Source organism: Chelonoidis abingdonii, chromosome 11, assembly GCF_003597395.2.
Source record: "Chelonoidis abingdonii isolate Lonesome George chromosome 11, CheloAbing_2.0, whole genome shotgun sequence".
Lineage (NCBI taxonomy): Eukaryota > Metazoa > Chordata > Testudines > Testudinidae > Chelonoidis > Chelonoidis abingdonii.
Window position 1 is genome coordinate 38,808,193 of NC_133779.1, and position 27,660 is coordinate 38,835,852.

The following is a 27,660-nucleotide window of genomic DNA, read 5'->3' on the forward strand; positions in this document are numbered from 1 at the left end:
GTTCCAACAGTCAAAACGGGCTCTGCTAGGATGGGTCGGCCTTAGAAAGGCAGGTTCAGCCACTACGGAGGCCTTGTGCGCCCAGGCCCAGGCCCCCATTGCAGGGATTGCTTCCGATGCTGGCGTGTTCTGCTCTGGAAGGGGTCTCAGGGAAGAGGGGACACGCATGCCCTAGTTTCTGCTGGCTGGAAAGGCCTGGGGTGCTCATCTAGTCTGAACCCCAGACCATAGGCCAGAGTCCTGCTTCTGGCCCAGGAATTTGGGGTTGTGCTAAAATCGGTCTCGTGGAAACAGCCCTCCCCTCGGCTGTAAGGGGCCAGAGTTGCTGTGCCATCGTTCACCCCAGAGCAGAACAGCCCCCACTTGGTAGTGGGGTAAATGACAGCAAGAGCAAATGGACCCTCCAGGCTGGAAAGTTCCAGGGGCCCCAGCCCTGGGGAAGTCATCTCAGGCAAGACTCGTCCTCCTTCCTGTCAAAACCTGGCTCTTCAGTCCTAGCTCGAATGCCTCTGCCATCAGCTCCCTGCCCTGGGAGCCCGTCTGGTGCCCCTCACACTGCCCAGGAGGCCACTGGAGCATGGGCCACGTCGTTTACAATGGCCCAACGAGGGGCCGGCCCTGGCCGCGTCTGGGGGGCTGCAGGAAGGCACTTAGGCAATAACAAAGCGTGGCAAACTCTCGACTCTTGGTCTTTATAGGTTTAAAAAGGCTGAGTTCTGGTTTCGTGTTAGTGCTTTGGACAGACTCTGCAGAGGAACGACCCGGCCTCTTTGATCGCATGCAAATGTCGAAGCGCAGCCGGGAACGGGGGTGACGAGAGCACCAAGGTGTGTGAGGGGGATACACATGTGGCTGGCATCTCCTCCACCCACACCCCGCCCTGCCCCTCCCCTGCGCTGACAGAGTCTTAGGGTTAATAAAGCTTTTTGCTTCTCATCCTTTGAGACATGAACAAAACCCAGTAAAAAGCTGAACCCTCCCCCTCCCCCTCCCCCCCCCCCCGTGGAGCAGCAACTCCATCCAGTTCTATAAAAATCAATAAATAAATAACGCCCATTGCTTTGCTCCCTGGGGGAGAATGGGGGGGAGCAGTTCAAGGGCCGGGGGGGTTGCTGCTGGGGGCAGAAGGGAAGTTAGGAGATCTGAATCCCCTTTGCCCCATCTTGCCACCCCCCCCCCCCCGGCATGCTAGCTCCAGGCCCTTCTCCCATTTGGACCCAGTATTATAGGGAGGGGGAGCTGGTTAGTTCTGGGGGGAATGGGAAACAAGCATCCCCCCCCCGCCCCGAGGAAGCAGTGACATCTGGGATAGGCTCTAGTTCCTGCCCCCTCATGGCACTGTATGGGTGTCTGTCCCACCCTCAATTTGGCACCTGGAGAACAAGATTTTTCTAGCAGCAGTTGCTGAAGGGCCTGTCTGATTGGAAGCCTCAGCTTCACCCCCACCCCTTCCTCCCCTATGAACCATCACCCCCTGGGCCCCCTCTCCAGCTGCTCCATGTACCTCCTTTCCCGTAGGTCCTAGCACCGGAGCATCCAGCTTAGAGCTCATGAGCCCTGCCCTGGGTCAAGTCTTCCCCAGGGTGGGAGGAGGGAAGTGACTGGCACAGGGGGGCAGCACCTTTCCAGCCCTCAAACTCCCCACCCCCCATGCTTTGCTGCCCCCAGCGACTCCTCCCTCCATGAGCAATTTCGGAGCTGCCCTCTCCCTCTTTCAATGTGGACAAAATCAAAAGGAGGGGAAGACGGCCAGCCCAGGGGTGGTTCTGTTGCCAGTTCTGGGGGGGCTTGGCCCATCTCCCCTTTCCCTCCACTCCCAGCACCGCGGATCCAGCCCCAGTCCCTTCTTTGCAAGGATGATTCCGGACAGAGACGTTATTGCTTGTAAAAAATCAGAGAGAGAGAGAGGAGGGTGGGGGGCGTGGGGTGTGCAGGGGAGGGGGCCGTGACCCAGGATTGGAGGGGTGTCATATGTGCTACACAGCTCTACGGCGTGAGGTAAGAGTTTGGGGGTTATTAGTACAGGTTCCTTAAAACCAACCTGCTGGCCGCGCAAGAGTCGCCTGCTTTGGCAAACATTCTTCGCCTCTGTAACAACCCCTTCCAGCTGCCAGGCCTGCCTGGGGGTAGGGGCTGCTTCACGGGGGATTCCCCCACCCGTGGGGCAGGGAGGATCTGCGCCCCCTGGAACCTACCCACACTGCAAAGTGTGTCTGGGTGGATCTTGCCCCCCACGACCTTGGGGCAGGTACATCTGGGTGGATCTGTGCCCCCCAGGACCCCGCCCACACAGCGGGTACCTCTGCACAGATCTGTGCCCCTCAAAGCCCTTGAATGCAGTGGGTTCATCCAAGTGGACCCCCCCACTCCAGACTCAAACAGGCTAGGCTGAGCCTGCCCCCCCGCCCTGGACCATTCTAAGGTGACGGGAACATCCAGGCAGAGCCCGATCCCCTCGAATGGGGCACGTCTGTACAGGCAGATCCATACCCCCCCGCCAGCCTTCGAATGCCCTGAACGTGGTGGCACTGCCAGCTGTGGAAGGGGTTGTAGCCCTGAAGCCTGACTCAGTGGATGAGCGAGCTAGGTCTGCTCCCCTGCCCCCTAGACGGGGCTATGGTCGGGAGAGGCCACGGCCACCAGACACTCCGGACTCTCTCTCGATTTTCTCAAGTTCCCGTACAGCCTGTCCTCGAGGCCCGCCATGATCTTGTCCATCAGCTCAGCCCCTAGGGGCTGGGGGATGCAGCCCGGGCCCTGGCCATTGCCAGGGCAGTCTTGGTCGTAGGGATCGGAAGCCAGCTTGGGGTCCCCAGCCAGTTCAGATGGCTCCTCCTCTATCACCTGGATCTTGGCATCAGCGTCAGCCATGGCGGAGCCGTCCCCAGCCTCGCCCGCCTCCTCGGTGCTGATGATGCGGGGCAGGGTGCCATGGTAGCGACTGTCTGGTGGGTAGTTGAGGCTGTCTCCCCGGCGCAGCGGGGTCCGGTGGCGCTCCAGGGCGGGTGGGTAGCGCACGCCAGGGTCGCTGTACTGCTTGGAGCGCTGCCACTGCTTGCGCAGGTGGGTGCGGGAACGGTGCTTGGCACGCAGGGGCGAGTCGTCGAACTGCGGGTCGTGACGGACGAAGGCATTGAAGAGGGCGTCCGTCTTCTCATCGATGCTGTAGTCCCGTCGGGGCAGCGTGTCCCGGGCTGGGAACATCTGCCCATAGGGGGACCAGGCCAGGGGGCTGTGGGGCAGCGGCCCCCCCACTGCCCCCTCTTCCTCCTCCTCTTCCTCAGGCTCGTGCCCCTCAAAGCTCTCAAAGATGGTGCCCTTGCGCCCAGCGCTGGTGAAGCAGATGCGCTTCTCTGAGGCCGTCTGGTCCTTGGGGCCCCCGTCCTCACCTGCCCGGCTCGGCGCCTCGATGGAGGCATAGCCACTGTCCATCTGTAGCAGCTTGCGTGTGCCTGGCTCTGCTTCCGCACTTTCCTGCCTGGGCCGGGCCCACGGCTGCTCATCCAGGCCCTCGGGTTCCTCCAGGGAAGAGGGGAAGCTGGGGATGCCTCCCCCGGCCGAGCAGACGCTGTCGCCCCCGTCGCTGCGCACGGAGTCCCGGTCGTTGCTCTGCTCGGATGAGGCATACAGCTCCAGGGAGGCCCGCAGGCTCCAGATGTCGTGGTAGATGGTCTGCTGCTCTGTGCTGGGCGCCTCGGGGACGCTGCCCCCGCCCGCCTCTGCTGGCTCTAACCTGGGGGCAGAACCCACTAATGTTATAGCACAGGCAGGGCGCAGGGGCTGCCCTGGGAAGCAGCAGGCAGGCGCTGGACCAGCATTGAGCTGGCATCTTCCAGGGACATTTCCATTTCTTACAATGCAACTGCAAGTCCTTGCAACCAGAAATTCCCACCCCTCTTGGTCCTCACACACCCACTACCAGCCCCCTTCCCCTCTGCCCCATTCCCATCTCCCCCACCCCACCTTTCCCCCCTCCCTGTCTAACCCTGCGCCCCATCCAGGCCTAGGCGGAGGATAAAGGTTGCCCTGGGTATTTCTCCAGCTGACTCTGGGGTTTAGGTGCAGCAGGAGACAGCCTCAATCCCACACCTGTCCTGGCGTTGGCCTGGGGCAGGACTGACTCTCCGCCACGCAATTCCATGTGCCAACATTTACAGCCGGGCAAAGAGAGTGACCGTCTCTGCCCTGCTTGGCCCTGATGGCACTAAGAGCACCGGGGGCAGTCCCCCCCGGAGGGAGGGTGGTGTCCGGCTCCATCATCTTGCTGCCCACCCATCATCTTGCTGCCCATCTTGCTGCCCACCATCTGTGCTGGCCAATGTCCCTTTCCTTGCTAAGCCCGTTCCCCTGCCCTGCACCCGGAATGACACCTCCCAGGCAGCTGCTGCCCCAGAGCTGTTGAGGGAGAATTCCAGATCTCCCTGGGTGGATTGGGGGCCTCACCTCAGACTTACGGGGGGGGGGGGTGTCATGGGGCGACACTGGCCCTTGAAGAAATGAGGCCAGTGCACCAGGTGCGCCATGCAAAGGGAGAGACAGAGGCAGGCATGGGCAGATGGGAGGAGAAAAGCAAAGGGGGTGGTCTGTGCCCTCCCTGAGCTGCGGAATCAGAGCCGGGAGCTGGCAAGGAGTCACTCCGAGGGTGATGGGCTGCAGGGAGGGGAGGGGGGCTCTGGAACAAGGGCAGAGAGGAACTGGGCACTGAGTGCTGGGGGACTCTCAGGTGGGAGAACCTGGTTGTGATGGCCCTGGAGAGGGTGTGTGGAAAATTGCAGTATCTTCCTTTGCTTTACTGTGGGAAGTGGGAGAGCGGTTCCACCATGAGCACTCTCCGGACGATTGTACGTGCCTGTGAATAAGATATGTCCAGGGGTGCAACTTTGCATGGGACATTGAGAGACTGCGTGCTTGTTATGGCTGAAATGAGGGGAAACGGAGGCAGGCGCTGCTGTCATGGTGGAAGGTGCCTGAAGTTGGCGGGGGGGGCAGGAGCGCCCTATGACAGGGCCCTCCAAAGGAGACTGTGAATGGGGGCTGAAATCTCTCTCCACCTATGACCTAGTTTCCTTGGGGTGGACATTGACATCTGGGAATGAGACCACCCATCCCACCCCCTGGGCTAGTGCCCCAGCCCATCCATCCCTATCCCCTCTATCTACTGAAAAATACCTGCCGAGAGAGGGTGGGGGGCTGGAGGGGGATGGCAGGAAGGGCCCAGCCATGGGGCGGAAGGCTATGTCGTCTGTCCGGGCAATGTACTGGATGATGCCCGTCTGATGGGCGTCTCTGTCCTCCTGCTCCATGCTCTCGCTCGCTGCTCGCTGCCTCTGGAACTGACGTCGCTTGGGTGAGCCTGAAAGGCAGACAAACGCAAAGGGGGGATGTTAGGGGGGAGTGCCAGGAGAGGGGAGGGGCTGGGAGGGGAGCAGAAGCAGGGGGGACGTAATTACAAGGCAAAATGGTCTCTGGGTCATTTTTGCTGCGTTCGTTGGCCATTTCCAGGGATCACCTCACTGCTCTAATCCTACAGCCCCCACCCCGAGCACCTCTCATGGCAAATATGGGGTTCACACCCTGGAAATGCTGGGTAACAGACCCTGCCCAGGCTAACCACTCTGACCCCTCTGGACAGGGCTGATCTCCTCCGGCTTGTTCACTCACCTTCAGTAATGTGCCAGGGACCCAGCTGGGGCAGATCAGAATTGGCCTCAGTGGAGCCTCTGTGGATTTATACCCACTGGAGCTCTGGCTCTGGCTCTTGCTCTCCCCAGGGCCCCAGAGGGGCTGTGGGATCCACTCCCGATGGTGGAGGTGGCCGTAGACAGAAGGACCTGGCAGTGATCGGGAGCCATTCCCATGGGGCGCCAGGGGATGGGAGCTGGGCAGATGGGCACATGGGGCACAGAAGCGAACAGCCCTGACTCTGGGACCACCGCCCCTGTGGCTGGCAGCCTCTGGGGAGAAGCCAAAGGCTCAGCGGGGCCCCTGAGTGGCCACTGAGTTTGGATTCAACTGGGTGGGGGATGGGTGGCCCCTACCTCCGGGGTCCAGGACTGACCCTCACTCCCGCAAGGATTGCGGGGGAGGGCACCTACCTCTGGTGTCCAGGCTGGACGCCCGCTGGTTGCTCTCAATCTTCCACTTCTTGATCTTGAAGTAGGGGCTGGTGCCCTCGAGGCTGGCGTGACGCCGCAGGCGGGTGAAGAACTGCAGCACGGTGCCCTGGGGAGGGGGTGGTGGGGGCTCCCCGGGTCCGGCACTGCCCGCTCCAGTGCCTTTCGCACTCCTGGTGGCCCCTTCAAACTGGGAGCGGGGGAAGGGGAGGGACAGAGGGAAGGGGGAGGAGTGACTCCTGGGGGTGGGCACCACAGAGAGCGATTGGAGGCGACGGGGCGGCAGGGAGCCATGCACGGCACAGCGGACACGCACAATGCCAGGGCTGCCTGGGCAGCCAGCCGTGAACAATGCCCTCAGAGCTCCCGCCTGCCCCGTCCCGGTCCCAGAGTGCGCTGAGTGCAGGAGTCTCCAACCCCCCCCCCCCGGCCTACTAAGGGGAGTGGGAGGCAGAGCCCACTGGTCTATTCCCAGGTCCCCTCAGTGCCAGCAAAGGGGTCTTAGCTCACTCTGCTGCAGAGCGAGGCTCCCCCAGTGTGTGTGTGGGGGTCCATACACTGCGATAAACACTGGGATGGGCTCACAACCTTCAGGCTGCGGAGGGAGGGGGTTACCCCAACTAAAGCCCCTGCCTCCCAAAGACTATCAAAATGCTTAACTCTGTACATAACTATAGAAATGCAGCCACCTCTGGGGAGGGAGAGGGCCAGACAGTGCCCAGCACAACAGGCAGGGGGAGCTGAACAAGGGCTCCCCCACACGGTGCCAGAGGGGCATTGGCTTTTCCTGGGCTGGTTCCACAGTCGCCAGAGCTGGCCCTGCCTGGGATCCACAGCCGAGGGGGGCAGCACCCGATGCTTGACCTGCTAAGCCACCCCTCCAGGGCACTCTGAGTCTGCGTGGGGTGCAAAGGGGCTGAGAGACTCCCCACCCCCACCACTTCCACCCTCCTCCCCCACTCCCCCAGCACCCATGGGTGCTGTGATCTTTCTCCCAATCCGGGGGGAAGGGGAGGCACTCACCAAAGGGCTCTCCCCAGAGGAGGAGGAGATGGATGGACTGGCTTCGGCAAAGCTGGTGTCCACGGTGGAGTTGTAGGTGTCACCAGGCAGGGCAGAACTGGGGCACATGGCGTGGGCGGTCAGGGCTGTCTGGGGCAGGGCGCCTCCTGGGGGCTGCGGGACAGAGACACCGAGAAACCACTGAAGGGTCAGAGGGAGAAGCTGGGGTGGGACTGGGCTCTTTGCCTCCAAGGTGCCTCCTACCCCATCCCGGGAGAGGCCATCTCTGCCCCCAGAGCCCCCTCTCCTGCTCCCACCAGGAGGGGCCCTCTGCCCCCAGACCCCCCTCTCCTGCCCCACTGGGAGGGGCCCTGTGTCCCCAGAGCCCCTCCTCTCCTGCCCCCTTAGGAGGAGCCCTCACTGTCTCCAGAGCCCCCACCGCCTGTCCCCTGGGAGGGGCCCTCACTGCCCCCGGGGGCAGGTGCTGGCCGCAGCCCTGGTTCACCTGGAAGATGGCGAGGCCAGGCTTGGGCAGGGGCAGGCGGGGCGACATGGCCAGGCTGTTCTCGCTTGACTCGCACTCGTGGATGGTGATGATCCTGAGGGCGGGTGGCGGGACGTGGAGGTGGGTCAGCCGGGCGTTCTTGAGATGGTGGAAATCCCCCTCGGTCAGCGTGTACCTGCCACGGGCACTGGGTGACGGAGAGTTGCCAGAGCCGGGCCCCTGCTCTCACCCATACCGCCACACTCCCTTACCCCAAAGCTCACCCATATCCCACCCCTTCCACTCCTCTCCTCTCCTCCCCATCCCATCACCACACCCTTCCCTCACCCCAACCCTGACCCATACCCCCACACCGCTTCTTCCCACGCCCATACCCCCAAACTTCCTTACCCCAAACCTGACCCATATCCCACCCCTTCCACTCCTCTCCTCTCCTCCCCATCCCATCACCACACCCTTCCCTCACCCCAACCCTGACCCATACCCCCACACCGCTTCTTCCCACGCCCATACCCCCAAACTTCCTTACCCCAAACCTGACCCATATCCCACCCCTTCCACTCCTCCCCTCCTCCAGCTTTACCCCCTCCCTCTCCCCACTGCACCCCTCTTCCCTCCCCCAGACCCTCCCCCGGCCCATACCTCCTCCCTTTCTCTTGGGTCTTCTTGCTCTGCTCAAAGAGCGCGGCCTCGTTGAAGGAGACCCGGCGCCCAGTAGAGGAGCTGGACGAGAGGAAACGCTCCGTCTCCACATCCCGGTAGCTGGAGGCCGACCGGCAGTCTGGGTCGTCCACCTTGATGGTGATCTCTGTGGAGAAGCGAGATGTGAAGAGAAGAGGAGGTGAGAGCCTGGCAGCCCCCAACACACAGGGCAGAAGCAGCACAAGCTAGTGCCAACAGCTGGGAGGCTGGTGTGGGACACAGGCACCTGGGCTGAGATTCGGCAAACTTGCTCCACCCCGGGACACTCAAGCAGCCCGTGAGCCAGCGCCCTCGGGTCCCAACCAGCAGCGGGAGGGGACAGGCTCAGGATCTCCTGCCCCTGGCTATGGAAGTAGGCAGCGCTTGGGCAGGGGGTGTCGGCAGGGAACATATGTGCCTGGTCTGGCCCCTCCCAGCAGGGGGCACTGCTCCACCATGGCAGGTATTTAGTAATAGCGCTAGGCAGCTGAATGGAGTGAACAGCCCCCATGGCTTGGCCGCGGCGTTTGGGCTGCGGGGGGAGGCATGGAGGCCCAGTGACTTTCGGATGGCAGCTCCTGGGACTCCCCACAGCCCTGTCCTTCAGTGCCATGGGGGCAGCCAAAGCCTTCTACACCCCCACCCCCTGCAGCGAACAGCAGGTATATTTGCACGGGATGGGGGTTGAGATGTAGGGAAACGGTTACCATGACAACACATAGCCAGCCCTAGCAACCATCTCCTGTTGATCTCCATGGGCAGGGCTGGGGCTGGGCTGGCAGGCTGGGGGGCGCTTACCTTGCGGAGGCTGAGAGTCATCCAGGTAGGTGGTATTGGTTTTCTCAGGGTCATCACTGGCTCTGCAAAGGGAGGGAGAGAGACAGAGAGATGGACAGAGGAAGCAGGGCCCAGAGAGGGGAGGGGGCAAAGGATGGACAGAAAGGAGAGGAGACGGTTATTCAGTGTCCCCCAACCCGCAAACCAATGGTGCCAGGGGCTGCTCTAGCATGCACACACAGGCAGGGAGCCCGACACTGGGCCATGTGCCCTATTGGCAGGGGAGTGGGTGCGGTGCAGCACTTGGGCTGGTTTTGCACATTCACAGACTGGTGCACTTGGTACAGCTCCCACGCCAGTCTCTAGGACACATCCATGCTCCCACACCCATGCCAGGCCATACGGCACACATCCCAACACCTCTGCTGGTCCATACCATGTGCAAAATCACCACCAGTCTGCACCGTGCACATATACCCCACTACCAGGCTGCACAGCACCCCCAGACTGGTCCACACCAGGCCGTACAGTGTGCTGGTCTGTACATTGCATCCACATTCTGGTCTGTATGGCATATACCCCACACCAGCCCATATGGCACACACATGCACACCATGCTCCGGTCTATACAGGACACACACATTATGTACACATCACCATGCACAGGGTCTTAGGACTGGATTCTGGAGTCCAGCTGTCCCTGGGAGGGGAGGCTATTCTGGGGCATCTCACTTTGGCAACCCTGGGGATCTCTCATTTTAGGAGCCAGTGGGAGATTCCAGGCCTTTGCTCAGGGATTTAATCTGTATTAGGAAAACCCGCTTGTCTCTGGGATGGCTGTGGTCCATGGGAACCGGGCTGGGACTGAGACATGGGGCTCAGGTTAGATGTAGAGAACTGGGGTGCTGGGCTGGGTACAGGGTGCATGCGTGGGGGTGCTGGGTCAGGTGCAGAGCAGAAATGCAGGGGCACCTGGGTTAGGAACTGGATGCAGTGCAGAGGCACAGTCCAGGATTCTAGGCTGCGTGGCTGCAGTGCAGGAGCGCGGATCCAGGATGCTAGGCTGGGTGGATGCAATGCAGGGGCATGGGTCTGGGATGCTAGGCTGGGTGGATGCAGGGCAGGGGCCTGGGTCCGGGATGCTAGGCTGGGTGGATGCAGTTCAGGGGCACGGGTCCAGGATGCTAGGCTGGGTGGATGCAGTGCTGGGGCCTGGGTCCGGGATGCTAGGCTGCGTGGCTGCAGTGCAGGAGCGCGGGTCCGGGATGCTAGGCTGGGTGGATGCAGTGCAGGGGCACGGTTCTGGAATGCTAGGCTGGGTGGATGCAGTGCAAGGGTGCGGGTCCGGGATGCTAGGCTGGGTGGATGCAGTACAGGGGCATGGGTCCGGGATGCTAGGCTGGGTGGATGGAATGCAAGGGTGCAGGTCTGGGATGCTAGACAGGGTGGATGCAGTGCAGGGGCACGGGTCTGGGATGCTAGGCTGGGTGGATGCAGTGCAGAGGCATGGGTCCGGGATGCTAGGCTGGGTGGACGCAGTGCAGGGGCCTGGGTCCGGGATACTAAGCTAGGTGGATGCAGTGCAGGGGCCCAGGTCTGGGATGCTAGGCTGGGTGGATGCAGTGCAAGGGCGTGGGTCCAGGATGCTAGGCTGGGTGGATGCAGTGCAGGGGCCCGGGTCCAGGATGCTAGGCTGGGTGGATGCAGTGCAGGGGCCCGGATCCGGGATGCTAGGCTGGCTGGATGCAGTGCGGGGCAGGGGTCTGGGATGCTAGGCTGGGTGGATGCATTGGAGGGGCCCGGATCTGGGATGCTAGACCGGGTGGATGCAGTGCAGGGGCAGGGGTCCGGGATGCTAGGCTGGGTGGATGCAGTGCAAGCGCACGGGTCCGGGATGCTAGGCTGGGTGGATGGAATGCAAGGGTGCGGGTCTGGGATGCTAGACAGGGTGGATGCAGTGCAGGGGCACAAGGGTGCCAGCTTGGATGCAGGGATAGGCACCGGGCTCAATGGACGGCTCAGTATAGGGCTTGGTTTCAAGCCATTGGCAGCTGGGAGAGGTGCTTTCCCCGTCTCTCCCGCTCAGAGGCCAGGGCTGCTTGTCACTGGGCGAAACGGAGCTGCTAATCACGGGAATTAAATTCTTCTGCTCCACTGGCGTCTCTGCAGCCATGATGGATCCTGATCAGAAGCCCCTTCATTCACACTGTTTCATGGTAATGCTACTGCTGAACTCAGACGTTTGGTGCTGGACCAGTCACTACAGAGAAAATGGGATCTCAGCTACCAAGCTTCCAGCTATGCCAGTCCCAGCCTCTCCCAGCAGGGGGCAATGTAGGTACCAAGCAGATGGGCTCTGGGGGTTGTGGGTGGTGCAGCGCATGGCAGAGCCCCCCGATCCCTTACCTGGAGTGCCTGCGGTCTGTCTCGCAGCACTGGCGGCAGATAATCAGGATCCCGGACAGCAGCACCAGGGTCCCTCCAATGAAGATGGAGAGCAGCACAAGGAGCAGCACATACCCATCTTGCGTGTTCACCTCACTGGGCACAGTCTGTGGGCAGAGCAGACTGAGCACGGGGCTGGCGCACTCCCACCGGCGGTGCAGGGGAGCCCGGCACAGGGGCTTTCCCTTGGGCTCAGGCAGGCACCTCCCCAGTGGCTGCATGGGAAAGGCATTCATAGGCCTGGGGCACGCAAGGGTAGCAAGACCCACGCTCTGACAGCTAGCACAGACAGCTCCTCGCCCCCCCCCCTTCCAGCTGCGCAGCAGTGGGTGAAACACGCCTGTGGCACGAGCAGATGGCAGTGTGCAAGTGTGCGTGGAAGGGTTCATGGGGGCAGCTGGGAAGGCAGAGCAGGGGTCCATCTCTGACAGCATCCAGTCCTTGCTGGTCGTGCATGGACCTGCTCGCTGGAGGCGTCTCTTCTTTCCCCAGGGGCTAAGAGGCTGCTTTATCCCACACACGCTTGGAAAGCTGATGCTTCTGCATTGGGAGAACCCTAGTTTGCTCCACCACCGTCCCCACCCGAACCTGGCATGTTTTCTCCATAGAGCGATGGCTGCTATTTCCCAGGGGTCTCATCCACTGACCCCTGCTCCAGTGTCTCCCCCAACCCCCGGGCTGAAGCCAGGACACTCCTAGGAAACAGTGACTCCTCCTGAGCCAAAGTCTCACCCCAGCCACGATCCTGGGAGCATTCACTTGACCTGACTTCACCCCAATGATCCCTACTGACCTCCTTTCACTCCTTTGTCCCCACATGCCCTCCTGGGAACAGAGTCTGGCTGGACCTCATCTGGGATGAGATTCCCTCCCATATTCTCTGGGCCGTAGCCAAGGACATGGATGCATTGAGGGCAGGCAGCATGCAGTGGGGTGGGGAGGGGCACGTGGGCAGAACTCAGCTGTCCTGACTGCCAGGCCCCTGCTGCAACCACTAGATCACACTCTTCCCACAGAGCCAGAGCGGGGCATAGAACCCAGGAGTCCTGCATCCCAGACCGAGGCCATTAACCCTTAATCCAAACCCAGGGGGTAGGGGGACACTGGGGCTTCCCCTCATTTAGCCCATCCCTGCTGCATGGATCAGTTGAGGCATCGCTCCCTGGACGGAAGTGACAGCTGAGGTGCGGGGGGTGGGAAAAGGGGGAGCGCTGGGGCTGTCAGGGGAGGTGAGGCCGAGGGGGCGAGGGAGAGGAATGTAACATTACATTGGTCAGGTGACAGGGGAGCATTTGCCATGGCAACGCATTGTGATGTCAGGAGGAAACCAAAGTCACGTGACTATTTTTTAATTCAGCTGGAAAATGGGATGATAACCAGCCACAGACAGAGCTCCAGCCGCGTGCGCCCTGCCCCGGGGAGCCACTCCCCTCGGCCGAGGGCAGTTGGTGGCCGTGGGAGGAGGCTGGAGGGGGACCAGTAACTGAATCCCGGTGCTCTCAGGCGCAGACTGCAGCGCAGCAGCAGGAGCAGACAGCTGAGGGTGACCCTGGCTATTCCTGTTCTGTCTCCTATCCTGATATTTGAGGGTTTCGCTGCTGCCCAGGGGGACTCTGAGCAAGCCGGGCCAGGCTTAGCTTTCAATCAGCTGCCCTGGTGCAAGGGAGAATCTTGGGGGTACCAGGAATCACACATGATATGGGAGAGGGGACCCCGGCCTCCTGCCCAGCCAGTCTGATGCTCAAGCCCCTGCCCTGGCAGAGACAGGGGAAAGCATAATGGGATATTCATCCCATCTATCCATCCACCCCTCCCTCCCCCTACACACTCATCTGTGTATCCATGCACCACTTCCTCCTACCACACACCCATCAATCCACCTACCCATCCATCCATCCATCCCTACACATATCCCTCCCTCCCTCCCTCCACTTACCCATTCCTCCTTCCCCCGGTCAATCCTCCCACATACCCACCCCACCCTCCCTTGGTCTGTCTGTCCCCTCACATGCCCACCCCTCCCTCGGTCCATTCCTCTCTCCACATACCCATCTGTGTATCCATCCACCCCTCCCTTCCCCAACACACCCATCTGTATAACCATCCCTCTACCCACCTACCCATCTGTGTGTCCATCCATCTCCCCACATACCCACCCCTCGCTCCCTCAATCTGTCCCTCCCCCACCCACCCATGCATCCGTAGTGATAGACACACATCTATCTAGTTAAGCTCAAGGAACCCATCTGGGCCCAGCCCTCCTCCGTGGCTCCTGCGGAGTCATCTCCCCAGGGCCCAGCATGAAGGTGGATGACTCACGGACTTTGCTTTCAAACTCTTAAACTCCCCGCTGCAGTCACTAAGCAGATGTCCACTGCTGAGTGGGCGGCCACTGCTGCAGCTTCCCTTGTGTCTTACGGCGTCCGGCTCCCTTTCTCTCTCCTGGCCCTGGGTATCTTCACCCCCATCATCTCTCTCTCCTCTGCCTTGGCTCCACTGTCTTTCACTCCTCCCCCTGAGTCTCTCTCTCAGTGGCAGAGTCTGGCCTCTCCTCCCTCTTTCCCAGAACAGTCAGTGACCCCAGCACCATGTGCCACCCACCTCCCAAGCTGGCTACACGAATTCTTCCTGCCCTGGAAATGCCCGCTTGCAGGTGGCGCTCTGAGCTGGGCGGGAGCTGCTGTGTGATATGACACAGGCAGCCAACTGGCTTTCTAGGGTCTGCTCTGATGTCATGGCAGGGGAGTGCCCAATACCCTGCGGGGTGGGCTAGCCCTAGGGAGGCAGGGCTGGAAAAACCCCAAGGGCTCCAGCTGGATACAGAACATTGGAGCCCCCTCAAGATCTGAGCAGGGGCTGGACTCCAGCATAAGCTGGAATAGCCCCCTCATCTGGAGACCCCTGGCTGCTGCCTTGACTAACACTCATGTAAGACAGGCTCTGCTCTCAGCTATATCAGGGTGAATCTGAAGTGATCTCACTAAAATCATCAGAGCCAATCTGGATTTACTCTGATCAAAGACCAGGATCTGGTCCCCGTGAGCACAGACCAATTATTAGCAGCAGAGCAAGTGTAGAACGCCCGATGTGGGGTGTTTCCATTCGCAGTGTGACTTTGTGACCTAGCAGAGCTGACAAAACCATGCACAGAATCAATCCCTCCCCTGATCCCAGTCTTGGGGGTCTGTAAACCATTGGGGCAGCATGCCCAGTCCTTCACCAGAGTGATGACTGACGTAGCCTGGGATGGAAGGTAGAAGGCTCAGCCCTGCAGTCCTTTCACCAGCAATGTCCATTGATTGTGGGATGTACCTGGGTGAGGTACTGTGGGGTGGGGGATTTTAAGCTTATTTTCCTCTTTACCAAAGCACCAGGCCATAGTGAAAGTGAGACTAACAGCAGGTACCAGAAGCAGGTAGAGATTGCCCCAGCTTGGTGCCATCCTCATACAGGGTAGGAGGGGTGGTGTCCCTAGCCTCTGTTTGTCAGAAGCTGGGAATGAGCGATGGGATGGATCACTTGGTGATTGTCTCTTCTGTTCATTCCCTTGGGGGTACCCGGCATCGGCCACTGACAGAAGACAGGATACTGGGCTAGATGGACCTTTGGGCTGACCCAATCTGGCCGTTCTTATGAGGCCGAATCAGGGCCTTGGTGTAGTGGGGTGGGGGGGAGTTTTGCTATTAAGTTCTATGGATAGAGGGACATAGGAACTGCACCTGGCAAGACAGAGGGACAGAATCCCACCTCTTGGCCACTTCCATCTGGTAGGACAGTACCCAGGGCATCACAGAAAAGCCCTCACTTCCCATAATGCACTAGGCCCATTGCATGTGTGTGTGGCGGGGGGGGGGGGAGTTAAAGGGGTTCCTGACCCCTGTGGACAAATGCCTATCCAAGGCCCTGGAGCATGAACTTTGATCGTCATTCGGTGGCTTAGCTGCTGATGTTCCTATCGATCACCAAGTGACCTGGCCCTGTTTTCAAAATCCTCCCCGAGTGTGTGACTCACTGACCCCCAGAGGAAGGGGTGTGTCTATCACGGACAGGGGAGCTTTGTTAAATGACCTGTCCCTTTTCCCCCACCCCACCCCCAAACAATAATATCGACAGTTATCAAAACTCCCAGCCTGCTGCTGTCCCTGGGCCTTTTCTCTCCCACTGCTCTCAGACCCACACCCTGAGCAGCTGGCCCCACCTCACCTCAGCCAGAACAGCAAGCAAGCGATTTCTGCTGGGATGCCCATGGGAAGATCTGTCTCCCCCCTATTCCTGAGCACAAGAGGAAGATCCCCTCCAGCTTCCTGAGCAGCAAATCTTGCCAGGAGGTGCCGGGGAGGGAAAGACTGAGCTAAGCCGGGGGCTTTGGATGTCCTACCCAGCACTATTGCATGGATCTCAAACAGCTCAGACCTGGATCTCCTGCCTGGGGAGGAGGCAGGTGCAAAGACTCATATGGGGAGCCCAGTGCAAGGGGGCGCAGGGGACCCGAGGGCAAGGGGCCAGGAGTGACGGGGGAATCCAGCTTCCACCCCCCACCCCCCTTTGGGGCACGTACCGTTGTGCTCTCGGTCGTGTTGTCCCAGGCAGTCAAGTCATTGCTCATGGTCTGTCCCAGCTGGAAAGTCCTCCTGGGAGTCGGGAAGAGCAAGAGGCAGAAATGACACCCCGGGAACAAAAGAATGAAAATCCCGCACGTGGAGGCGAGAAGTGAAGGGGACGCGCTGGGGCTGGGCTGGGCAGGTCCGTCCCCGCCTCGCTCCAGATCTGATCCAGGTTCACCGCCCCCGTTCACACGGGCTGGGGCGGCAGCACTAATCGCGGGGGGGGCTCGGATGCTGCCGGTGTCCAGCCCCCGCCCCATCACACACACCGTCTCCTCCCTTCCCCGCACTTCCTCTCGGCTAGCGCCTGCCCAGGTAAATCGAATTAGAAAAGGGAGGAAGAATCGGATCCGAGGCGGATCGTCCGGTGGCTGGTAGGAGTCAGGGGGCTCCTAACACTGGGGTGTAGTGGGGTCGGTTCCCTGCCCCCCAGTTCCTCTTGCCTGCTCCAGACCGCCGGGGGCTTTGCTCATCCTCCGCCCGACAGGGAAGCCGCCAGCCCCTGTGCTCTGCAGGCTTCTGCGGCGCAGACACCGGCTCCCCCTCGCCTCCAGCCCCGGGGAATGAAGCTGTCCCCTCCCCACGCGGCTCCATGAGCTCACCCGCCCACCCAGCCGCTGCAAGCCGAGAGCCCTGACTCGAGCCCACGCGTGAAAGTGACTCCGGGTGGCGCTTAGTCCCGGCACCCTCCCTGGGGCTTGTGGGCTGGAGTTAAGCCGGGGCGGGGGGCCGGGTTGGGGGGGGCATGTCTGGGGGCGGCAGGCACAGAGACAGCTTGATGGGTTAAAGCCCAGAGATGGATGGGGTGGAGGAATGGATGGTGTGTATACGGGGAGGGAGGGGTGGATGGATGGATGGGGATGAATGGGTGGGGTACATATGGCAATGAATGGATTTGGGGAAAGCTGCCTCCACTGGCCCATTCATTGCCCCCACTCTGCCCTGGCTCCTCCCAGGGAGCAATCCGCCCTGTGGAGGGAGAGAAGATGCAGCATCTCACCGGTGAGTCCCTAGTAGACAGCAGTTCCTTCAGCCAGTCTCATTCACTGGTCCTGGGGCTACCTTTTTCCTTTTGGGATGGGAGCGAGACGTGCCATGGATAGCAGGTAGGTGGGGCCACACGCCCTTCCCAGGGCTGGAGTAGAACCCAGGAGTCCTGATACAGCCCCCTCCCCCCCACGTGTGCTAACCACTAGACCACATGGCCTCCTCCCCTTTGTATGGGGCATACCAAGTTTCCCAGTTCTCTTTCACGTTCTACCCACACCACCAGCAGCCTCCGCAGCCCAGGACCACCCAGAGGATTCAGGGGGACCTGTGGTCTTCAGCAGCGGGTCTCACTTCGGCAGTAATTCGGCAGTGGGGGGGCGTCTTTCTGCCCCAGGGCGGAAGGACCCCGCTGCCAAAGACCCAGAACAGGAGAAGCTCCGGGGGCCCAGGCCCCATGAGAGTTTTCTGGGGCCCCTGGAGCAAGTGAAGGACTCCACTCCAGGGGCCCCAAAAAACTCTGGTGGGGGCCCCTGCGAGGCCCAGGACCTGGGGCAAATTGGCCCACTTGCCCCCCCTCTGGGCAGACCTCCCACAGCCCAGGCATGGATGATCAAAGGTTATGAGTCACATGGTGAGGTCACCTCCTTATGCGTACACATAGCAACACACGGAAACACAATTCCCTCTCCAGTCTTGTCCGCACTTGGCTTTTTGCCCTGTGATAGACCCAGGCCAGTTGGGACCAGCAGAGCAGTCGACGGGAGATATACTGGCCCGTGAATAAGCAGTTTTCTGTTCCCTGAGTGACCAGACCAGGGCCTGCTCCAGGCTAATGAGAACGCCTGACTCCAATTAACCTGCTAAGAGTCAGGTGAGGCTGTTAAGCACCTGACTCTAATTAAGGCCCCTCTGATGCTATAAAAGGGCTCACTCTGGTCAGGCTAAGGGGGAGCCAGAGGAGAAGGGGAGAGGGAAAAGAAATGGGGGAAGCAAGATGTGGAGAGTGAGGAGTACAAGCATTATCAGACACCAGGAGGAAGGTCCTGTGGTGAGGACAAAGAAGGTGTTGGGAGGAGGCCATGGGGAAGTAGCCCAGGGAGTTGTAGCTGTTGTGCAGCTGTACCTGGAGGCACTCTAGACAGCTGCAGTTCACAGGGCCCTGGGCTGGAACCTGGAATAGAGGGTGGGCCTGGCTCCCCCCCTAAACTTCCCAACTCCTGATCAAACACAGGAGGAATTGACCTGGACTATGGCCCCTACCAGAGGGGAATGTCTCTGGACTGTTTCCTGACCCACAGGGTGAATCTGTGAGGTGAGCAAATCTGCCAATAAGTGCAGGACCCACCAAGGTAGAGGAGGAACTTTTGTCTCACTCCCCAATCAGCCTCCATTCCAGTCCCAATGGCACCAGCCTTGGGAGGAGCCCTCCAGTAGACAAGGTGCTAGCATTTGAAACACCCCAGCCTGGTGCATGGAGCCCCATCAGCTGCCCCCAGAGCCCTCTCTTCAGTAGGGGTCCCCCCAATGCTACCATGAGCAAAGCTGAAACAGTGGGTGTTTGTAGAACCACTCCAGCCATCTCTCGTCAGCAGCTCAGAAGGAAAGAACGGGATGGTCCATGGAGTTTTCATTTTCAGGCGTCCTGGTTTACAGCCATCCTGGCTCAGCAAAGGTGGTAGTGTAAGGGAAAGGCTTTCAGGAGGCCCAGCTAGGAGAGGAAAATTGTCCGTGTGCTTCAGGTCCTGGCTTGGAACTTAGATGGAACTGGGTTTGATTCCCACTGGTTCTGTGTGACCGTCAGTCACTGAATCTCCCTGGGCCTTAGCTGCCCTCCTGTAAAATGAGGCTAAATAAGGCCTTGGTCTAGACTCTGTGTGTGTGTTCAGCACCTAACACAATAGGGTCTCCAGGAATACTAACAAAATAACATCTCCAAAGCCCCCACTGCAAGTAGCACTGAGTGGAGAGCAGCTGTGACAGCTGGACTCCACCTTCTGGGTCACAGCTGGGGCAATGGGTCAGCGGTATAGGCTGCCTCTCCAGAGAGTCACCCTCCAGTGCAGCTAGCCAGGCTGTTCTGGCTTGCACTGCAACTGGTTAAACTGAAGCACTGGCACTTTGCTTTTGCTGTGATCGCGATGAGGTTCACCGGCAATGTTTTAGCCACCACCCCACGGGCCTCTCCCGAGCCTGCATCCAGTGTTAAGGAAGAACATTGCAGCTAATTGCTGGGGGGTGGCTTCTGAAGCGAGCCAGACAACATTTCAGAAGGGAGAGGGGCACAGTAGCTTTCATGGCTGCCACCTAACTGTGATCTTGTCAGTTCTCATAAGCTAAGTAGAATCAGGCCTGTTCAGATCTGTAGGCCTGTAGAGGAGAAACACAGTAGCCTCTTCTCCTGCTGTAGCTTGTAATTGTCAGTGGATGTTGCTTGTATCCTAGAGCAGAGGAAGGGAGTGGTGGGAGTGACTCAGTACCAATAAGCGGTGCCTTTCTTTGAGTCAATGGGATATTGGTGCCCTCTTTAGGATCAGATTGGAAACTAAGATGTTCTGATTGCTCAGGGTCAATAAAGACTTGCTGGTGCTTTCTACAAGCACAGGGGCGAGAGAACCTGGTTCAGTGGTTGCGATTACATTCTGCCTCTCTAGTTTCTTGAAAGTGGATGTATAGTGTTGCTGTGTGCTGTTAACGTTCTACCCCAGAGTGGGCTGCATTTCAGCGCACGAGCGAAGCCTGGTCTTGTTAAACTTCTGAGCATGCTGCAAAGTTAATTTTTTCTCTGGGATATTTGCTGGGGGTGGGACTTAAGGGGGGTATTTAGATGCCTGCTGGGAGGCAGGGATTGAATTGGATTTTGAGTGTTAAGTCTGTACCTGAGCCTTCCTCCCTAGAGAGAGCTGTCTTATAACAATCAGCGCAGGCTTGAAACTTCCTCTTCTGGGGCCACGGGTCTGTTTCACTGGCCACGTGGCCTATTGCCAGGTACAGGAGTTTTCAAACCACAGGACATTCTCCCCCTCATCTCTGCTCTCCCCTGGTGATGGTTAGGGCTATTTGAAATCAGATCAGGAATAAAACATTCATCGAGCAGGTGGCACTGTTTCCCCTCACATCTTTTGTGTGTCCTGTCTACTGGGACAGACTCTTTCTGAATGTCTGTGAAGCACCTGGGACAACAAGGCCCTCATCTTGGGTGGGTGTCCATGTGCTACTGTCATACAAATAGTAACAGTTAAAGAGGCAGATCTCTGATTTCAGGTAAAGCCGGATTGAGATTCTCTGCCACAGAGGCCTTTACCTCCCCTAGGACGACTCCATCATTGCACAGATGTTTAGGAACAGCTGGGCCAGCTAGGCTGTGGTGATGTCCCACGGACAATCCTGGATATTTCAGAAGAAGTTATGCACCTATTTGTGTACCACTATGAGCAACAGAGGGGAAAAGGCCTCCCCAACCCAGCATCAGTATCTGTCTCTGCTACTTATCTGGTCTTTGTTACTATCACACCTGTGCATTTCCCCCCTCTCTAATGTACCTTCCCAACCCCTCACGGCGTAGGATGGTGGTGTTATCCCCATTGTACAGATAGGGAAACTGAGGCAAAAAGAGGCTAAGAGACTTGTCCAGGGTCACGCATGGCATCTGTGGCAAAGCCAAGAATTGAACTGGGCTTCCCACTGGTCTAGCCACTGGACCAACCTTTCTTCCACTAGTTGCTCTATTGTCAAGGGTTGGGTCTTTCCCATCTGCCTCTGTCCCCCCTCCACTCTCCCCCCATGCATGGATGAGAGCACTCATCCTGGAAGGGGAAACATGCAGGAGGAGTGCCCATAAAGGTAGCAGCAGTTTAGTGAGTTTAAACAGCACCAATCTCTTACCCAAGCAGTGCCACCAGCCAGGCACTGACTAGCCAGCAATGGGCCATCCTGGAGGGTGGCTGCTGTGCATCAGGGTCTGGCCTTTGAGCCTTTTGCGTCCAGCCCCAGTGCAGGAGGCCCCAGATCAGGGAGCTACTCCTTCTTCCCCATCCCTGCCTGGAGATGCACCCTGAGCCTAGTTCAGCAAGTTCCTCCCCTGCCCCCAGGAGGGAGATCCCAGCTGCTTCCCACTCCCAGCTCTGAAAGCTGCTTCCAACTGCCCATATCATCATCCTGGTCAGTGCTGGGAGCTTCCGAGGGCAGGATGGAGGGCTTGTGCCAGTGAGAGCATCTGCTCACTGTGCCCCTTTGGTGCCCCCAGCACAGGGCTCTAGATTCCTGGGGAAGGGGCTGGCTGCCCTCCCATCCAACCCTGGGCTCCAGTCAACATAGTATTGAGTGGGGTTGGTGAGATTTGGGCTTTCAGACTGTGCTGGAGAATAAGATTCTCCCCAAACCCTGGGGTCAACCGTGGAAGTGGATAGAGAAGGAGCTGGAGATCAGGGGCTGGAAAGAAAGGAAGAGAACAGACTGGAGGGCGAGGGAAGGATGAGGCTGAGACAGCAAAGCCAGCCCTGTGGAGCATGCTAGGACAGGGCCTTCCTGCCTCAACTGGCCTGAGGTCCCCCATGCCTAGGGCATCTTGAGCTGGTGCCAAACTCCCAGCCCAATCCTAGTGGCAGCTGGGTCTGGGCTGGCCTGCCCCCCACTTCTCCTTGCAAGTTGGGGAAGGGCTGGGGTCTGTGGTGGCCAGGGAGGTGAAGGCAGATGAGAAGAATGTCAGGCCTGTTTTCCCCCGCATCATGGAGGAATTTCATCTCCATGGTGACAGAAAGGGGGAACAAGGCCACCATTGTCTTGGCCCGGGCGCTGCAAGGAGACAGGTTCCTGGGCTGGCGCCGCCCGGGAGATGTTTGGCCCCAGATGAAAGGGGCCCGAGCAGGGGGCATGGCAAGAGGCTGCTTCACATTTGGTGGAAACCCTGCTGCAGGGGCCGGGGGGAGAAAGGAAGAGCTGGTGGGGCAAGAAGGCAGGAGGCTGGGGCTGGGCCAGGCCCAGCAGGCCTTTAGTGAGCAAATGGCTGCTGACCCCCTACAAGCTGGGCTCTGGGGAACCCAAGGCTGGTGGGGATCCTCAGAGACACTCCAGCGTGCGGCATGGCTGGACTCCAGTGCCATTTGGATGATACAACCAACGAGCTCTGGCCGTCTCCTTCTCACTGTGTTTTTAACAAGCACATCACCAGGGTATTGGGCATCAAAGCATCTTTCTCTCCCCACAACACATGGCTGCATCGGCAGCCCTCAGTCTGAAGCAGGGCAGGCCACCAAGACTGGCTGCAAGGTGGGGCAGGGGATACTTTGTCTGTCTGGAAGCCCTGGGGCTGAGCAAACCTCAAGTCCCTCCAGCATATCCCAGCTCCAGGCATCTCTGTGCAGAGGGCTGGATGGAGCTGCAGGAATGGGAAGAGGACGAAGGGGGTAGGAGGAATGAAGGAGTCTGGTGCTCGCTGACTGGAAGGGTTCTTTGTTTCCTAGGGCTGGCAAGGTTGGGGTATATTTGGCGACAGGCTCCATCTGCAAAGTGCCATCAGCTCTGAGCTTCCATAAACACAGCACCAGTGGCTGGCACCCCTCTTTCAAAGGGGACCTCGCCCCAAGCCTCTGGCCACTCATGGTAATTAAATATCCCTCTCCATGCTTCTTGGGTGTTAGCCTCAGCGTCCTGCTTAAATCCTACTCCTCTCAGTCCCCCTCTGGACAGATCCAGTATCCTTTGGATAGAGGATCTTCCAGTTCCTGAGCCAAACTGCTGTGGAGCCATGTCGGCCATTAACACCCAGCCTGAATCTGGCTGTCTAGAATTCCAGCCAAGGATCCAGTAGCTCTTATCTGGCAGTGGCTTTCAAAGCACTTTACAAAGGAGGTCAGTATCACTACACTGATTTTTACAGGTGGGGAAACTGAGGCACGGAGCGGGCCGGTGACTTGCCCAAGGTTACCCAACTGGCCAGTGGCAGAGCCCATGACTCCAGCCTTTTGGTTGTTCCTATAGGGCTGAGGCCAGCTGGCAAGAGATGGGGTGGACTGAGCACAGAGAGGAAGCTGTGACTCTGGTGCTGGACTAAGACTCTGCAGATGTGGGTTCAGTTCCTACCCTGTGCACTTGTGGGAAAGTCACTCACTAGCTCCATGCCTCAGTTTCCTCACCTATGAAATGGGGATAATTCTGTCTAGTTTATTGAGCATGTCAGCTCTTCAGGGCAGGAACTGTCTCAAAACATTGTCTGTACAGCACCTAGCCACAGTTAGAGGCTACCATTGTGCAGATAATAATCCCACCCTTGGGCCCTCGTACACACCCAGCATCTCTCTCCAAGGCCAGCCCAGGTTTTGATAAACAGAAGTAAACATGCCATGGTGGGCTGTATCTGCCGTGGGAGCATCCTGCCAGCCAGGCAGCCGGCGCTGTTTTGATTCCCTATAATCCACTCCTGCCAGCACCTTGGATGGCTTCCTCTGCCAGCCTACAAAAACCCGTTCCATGCACAAACCACTGTGTATGCAGCAAGCCAGCTGCCACCTCAGTTGGGCTCTCTGGGGACTGCATAGCAGCTGGGGTCTGGTTCCCAAGAGGACATAGGGTGGCACAAACCTCACTCCCTATCATCTTCAGGAGAGCATCAGTGCTACGTTTATGAGCCTGGTCTCCAAAACCAGGCCAATCCCCAGCGATGGGGCTTTAGAGGAGACATGCAAGGCCAGTGAGTTTGGGGTCTGCCCGTCACGGGTGGATCTAGCCACCTACCTACTCTTGTAGCCTGGACAGCTCAGTGCTTGTGCACCCATACCTCCATTGTAATGGGATCAAAAAGGGACACAACTCATATCCCAAAGCTCCCCATGTCTGGCAGCAGTGGGGCACTTCATAGCCTGCCCTCCCTCAGCAATGGGGCCACCCTGTACCAGCCTCAGGGAACTAACACCCCCTATGAGGTGGGTGTGGGGAGCCTTCCTTCACCCCAGAGGCTGGTTCACCTGTCCAGTCTGTCTCTGAGACTGTGCTCAGAGGCAAGGGGGAAGATTCCTCAGTTCCTGTCCAGAGGCATCACATGCTAGTAGGGGTGTGAAATAACCCCAACCATGGACAGATCAAAGGGGGGAAGTCACAGACATGCAAATGCACACACACACACACACATACCCACGCACACACCTTCGTGCCAGGAGGCTGATCCTGCCAGCTCTGAGCCATTTTGTGCCACCAGCCATGTTACAGCTAGGGTTGCTTGGTCTAGTAGGAGAGCTGTGTGCAAGGGGTTCCCAGCAGAGCAGTTCAAGGCTTAAGAGGAGCAAAATTCCTTCTGGAGAACATGAGCATGAATGTAGGCAGGAGAGGGGTGTGTAAAGGAGGAGTGTGTGTGCGCATGTGGACACGTGCGTGTGGTGTGAGTGACAGGCAGTAAAGGGACATAACATGCATGTGTGTCTGCGTGTAAGCACGTGTAGGGTGTGTCTATAATACGCATGCAAACTAAGTGTAATATGTAGGCAGATGTGTGTGTGTCCCTCTGAGTGTATTGTGTTAATGAGTGTAACATGAATGCAGAACTGTGTCCATGGCCTTCAGTGCAGACTGTGAGATTGTGTGTGTCATACGCATGCAGCTCTGTGTGTGTGTGTACTGACTCTGTGTATTTTGTGTGTGACACACATGCTGATCTGAGTGCATATGTCCCTCTGTGTCTGCACCTGAGTATGTATTCCTCTGTGTGCTGGTTTCTCTCGACATTAACAAATGAATCCAAAGCATACAAATCTGTATTATTAGTTTTTACATTATGATTCCTGATAGGTTTTTACTTGACATTTCGTTTTTCTCTCCAGCTGGGAGAGAGAAATCAAGCTCAGCTGACACGGGGAATATAGGCGAAGACGTATTTGCCGTTTTTTGTTTTAACCAGACCAAAATAACCGATTACGCTAATAAGGACAGGGGTGGACAGACTCCTGTCACAGACCATTACAAATAATAAGCTGCTATTAGCGTCATGGCCAAAAGGGAAAGCGATCTCGCCTCCCCGGGGACAGGATTCAGAAATAGCATCTAGCTCAGAAAGGGGAAGGGGGGATAAGAAATAGCTCACGCTGAGGGGTGCTGGGAGCCATTGAACCAAACTGTGAACCCTGTATAGGATGGAAACCATGTCAAGCCAGGGGGCGCGGAGCCCCCCTAGTTCCAGCACCTACGTTCAGCCGACTCCCTGCCCCGCTGCTTCCTTTGTACTCCTGATTTCAGCAGATAGTTAAACATCCTCTCACCAGATGTCAAAAATCGATCACGAAATGATGGGGCCGTTGGGCTGCCTCCTTGGTGCACAGTCTCCCTTCAAAGAGGTAATTTTTGAAAGCAAGGCCGCTTCCCATCCCCACCCCTCCCAGCTCGCCCCAGCAGGACCCCTGGAGGTTTTTTCTCCCCCCCGCCCCCGAAGAGTGATCGACTCCCATCTCTCTCTCTCACCCACCCACAGGGAAGTGACTGCATCACCCACGCAGAGGACCAGTAGTCATACAATCAGCTGATCAGAATCTTAATCCATTAATTCTTCCAGCCACGCTCTCTCTTTTGACTGGGGCTTGGAGGGTCCCCCCCCCCCTTTTAATTTATTAGTCTAAGAGACGGCTCGCCAGCTGCCTGTTGGGATGATGAAGATGATGATGATGGCGGTCGGCACTAAACCCTTCTGCATCTGGGTCTGGTCCCTCAGGCCCAGCGGTGAAACCCCCGGCGCTAACTCACCCTGGGCTCCGGGGCTGGAAGCAGCATGCGGAATAAACAAACACAGCCAGGGGCTCCGCTGCACCTTCGCCCCCCCGGCTGCTGTTTCTCGCCCCTCTTTAAGCTGTCACAAGCCGAGTTGCTGCTCCCTGTCCACCCCAGCTTCCCCGGGATACTTCCCCCCTCGCTGCTGTCACCCAGGATCTTTGCAAACGCGCCGCTCTGCTTTGTCTGGCAGCGGGCGAGAAGACCCTGCCTGGGCATTGTTAGTCAGATTCACCTGCTCGCGTTCCCTAGTGTGCACGGAAACCGGGTTCGTGTGCTGAGTGCTCTCAGCATCGCTCCGACGGGGGCGAGCCAGCCGCGCCCCCACCCTGCTTTTAGGGTCACCCTCAAGTCCAATGAAGCTTTTAAAAACAGCGCGATCGCCAGAAGGAATAGCATGCAGCACCCCCCACCCCTCTCTGTAAACAACATCTCTGTCTGGTTACTCCCCCCACCCCCAGCACGAAAAGGCTCCGAAATCACGCATGCAATTCCTCAGCCGGACACCTGAGCCTTGCAAGAGAGGATCCCGCTGCCTTTCCAATTGTTTTTAACTCTGTTTCGTCCACGGAAAGCGGCCGATGGTTGCAGGAGAGAGAAAAATCACAGTCTCGAGGCATCTCTGTTTGCAAAGACACAACCACCGCCTCAGCTTTGGCCGCGGGCCGGAATCCCGGCGGGGGGACGGGGTAGAGAGGCACTTACCTCATTGCAATTCATGGGCTCCATAGACCGGGAAAACCAATAAGCTCCCAACGATCCCCAGCACCTTAATTTTGATTTAAAAGCCAGAGGATTTATGAATGAAACGGGTCCCACCCACCTCTGAGCCGGGGGTGGGGGGAGAAAGTCACGTGATGGAACGCTCATACAACAGAGCGGGAGGGTGAAGGAGGGGGGATGCTGAAGCATTGCACATCGTGGGGGGGTGGGAGAAAATTATATAAAATACCCCCCCCCCATGTAGCGCAACTGTTTTGCAAAAGAACCTGCCTAGAATGATGGATGTTCTGCATCTCTGCTAACAATCCAGGCTGCCCAGCTGTGTAAACCAGGGTCCTCCTCTCTCCCTCACCCCAGCGTGACTCTGCTCCAAGGGAGGCGCAGGGTAAGTCTACACTACAAAAAACCACCCAATGACAGCGAGTCTCAGAGCCCTGGGGCATCTGACTCTGGCTTGTGAGGTTGGGGATCCCCCTGGAGCCCCCCTTCCCCCCCCCCCCCCCGCTGGGTTTTATTGCTGGGAGTGCAAGCAGGGCCCTCTACACTGCTATTCCTAGTCCTGTCGTGCCATTCGGAGTCAGGAGACCCTGCTCAGAGACTGGCTGCCTCGGGATCCCTCACCCCCCGTGGGTCCTGTTCTCGGCTGCATGCCGTTCTGTCAGCATCAAGAGGCCTTGCGGGTGGAACGGGTCTTTGAGACCCATTCTGCCCAGGGGGGCATCCCCAGCTGGCGCAAAGGCTCTGCTCTAGGCCTGTGCCCAGCCCCTGATGTAGGATGTGTGGTCAGAGTGTGTTGCACTGGGATAGTTCTCTGCATCCCAGTGCCCACAGGGTGCCATGGGAAGCCCAGCATAAGCTAGAGCAGTCCTGAAGCAGCTCTGATTTACACCACAAGCCAGGCAGGGCTCTGCATGGCCCCTGAATATAGAGAGTGCACAGGTGGCTTCAAGAAGGCTTCGTGTTCCCAGCATGACGTAACCCTTTAGGAGATGTGCTTTAAGTTTTCTTTCAGCGCTGGCTAGGCTTGGACCATAGGCCGCCAGAGCTTAATTGGAATCTTTGCTGACTCTGGTTC

General features: G+C 58.4%; 1 protein-coding gene across 1 annotated transcript; it reads right to left on the reverse strand.

Moving 5' to 3' along the window:
* Window positions 1-1,786: 1,786 nt before the first annotated feature.
* Window positions 1,787-26,655, reverse strand: CBARP (CACN subunit beta associated regulatory protein). Its single transcript, XM_032788225.2, has 10 exons — window positions 26,568-26,655; window positions 16,082-16,154; window positions 11,485-11,630; window positions 9,100-9,161; window positions 8,263-8,428; window positions 7,621-7,795; window positions 7,137-7,289; window positions 6,096-6,303; window positions 5,170-5,353; window positions 1,787-3,733 (listed from the first exon to the last, which is right to left on the reverse strand). The coding sequence occupies exons 1-10, from the start codon at window positions 26,570-26,572 to the stop codon at window positions 2,605-2,607; spliced, it is 2,301 nt and encodes a 766-aa protein (XP_032644116.1). The 5' UTR covers window positions 26,573-26,655; the 3' UTR covers window positions 1,787-2,604.
* Between the last annotated feature and the right edge of the window lie 1,005 nt (window positions 26,656-27,660).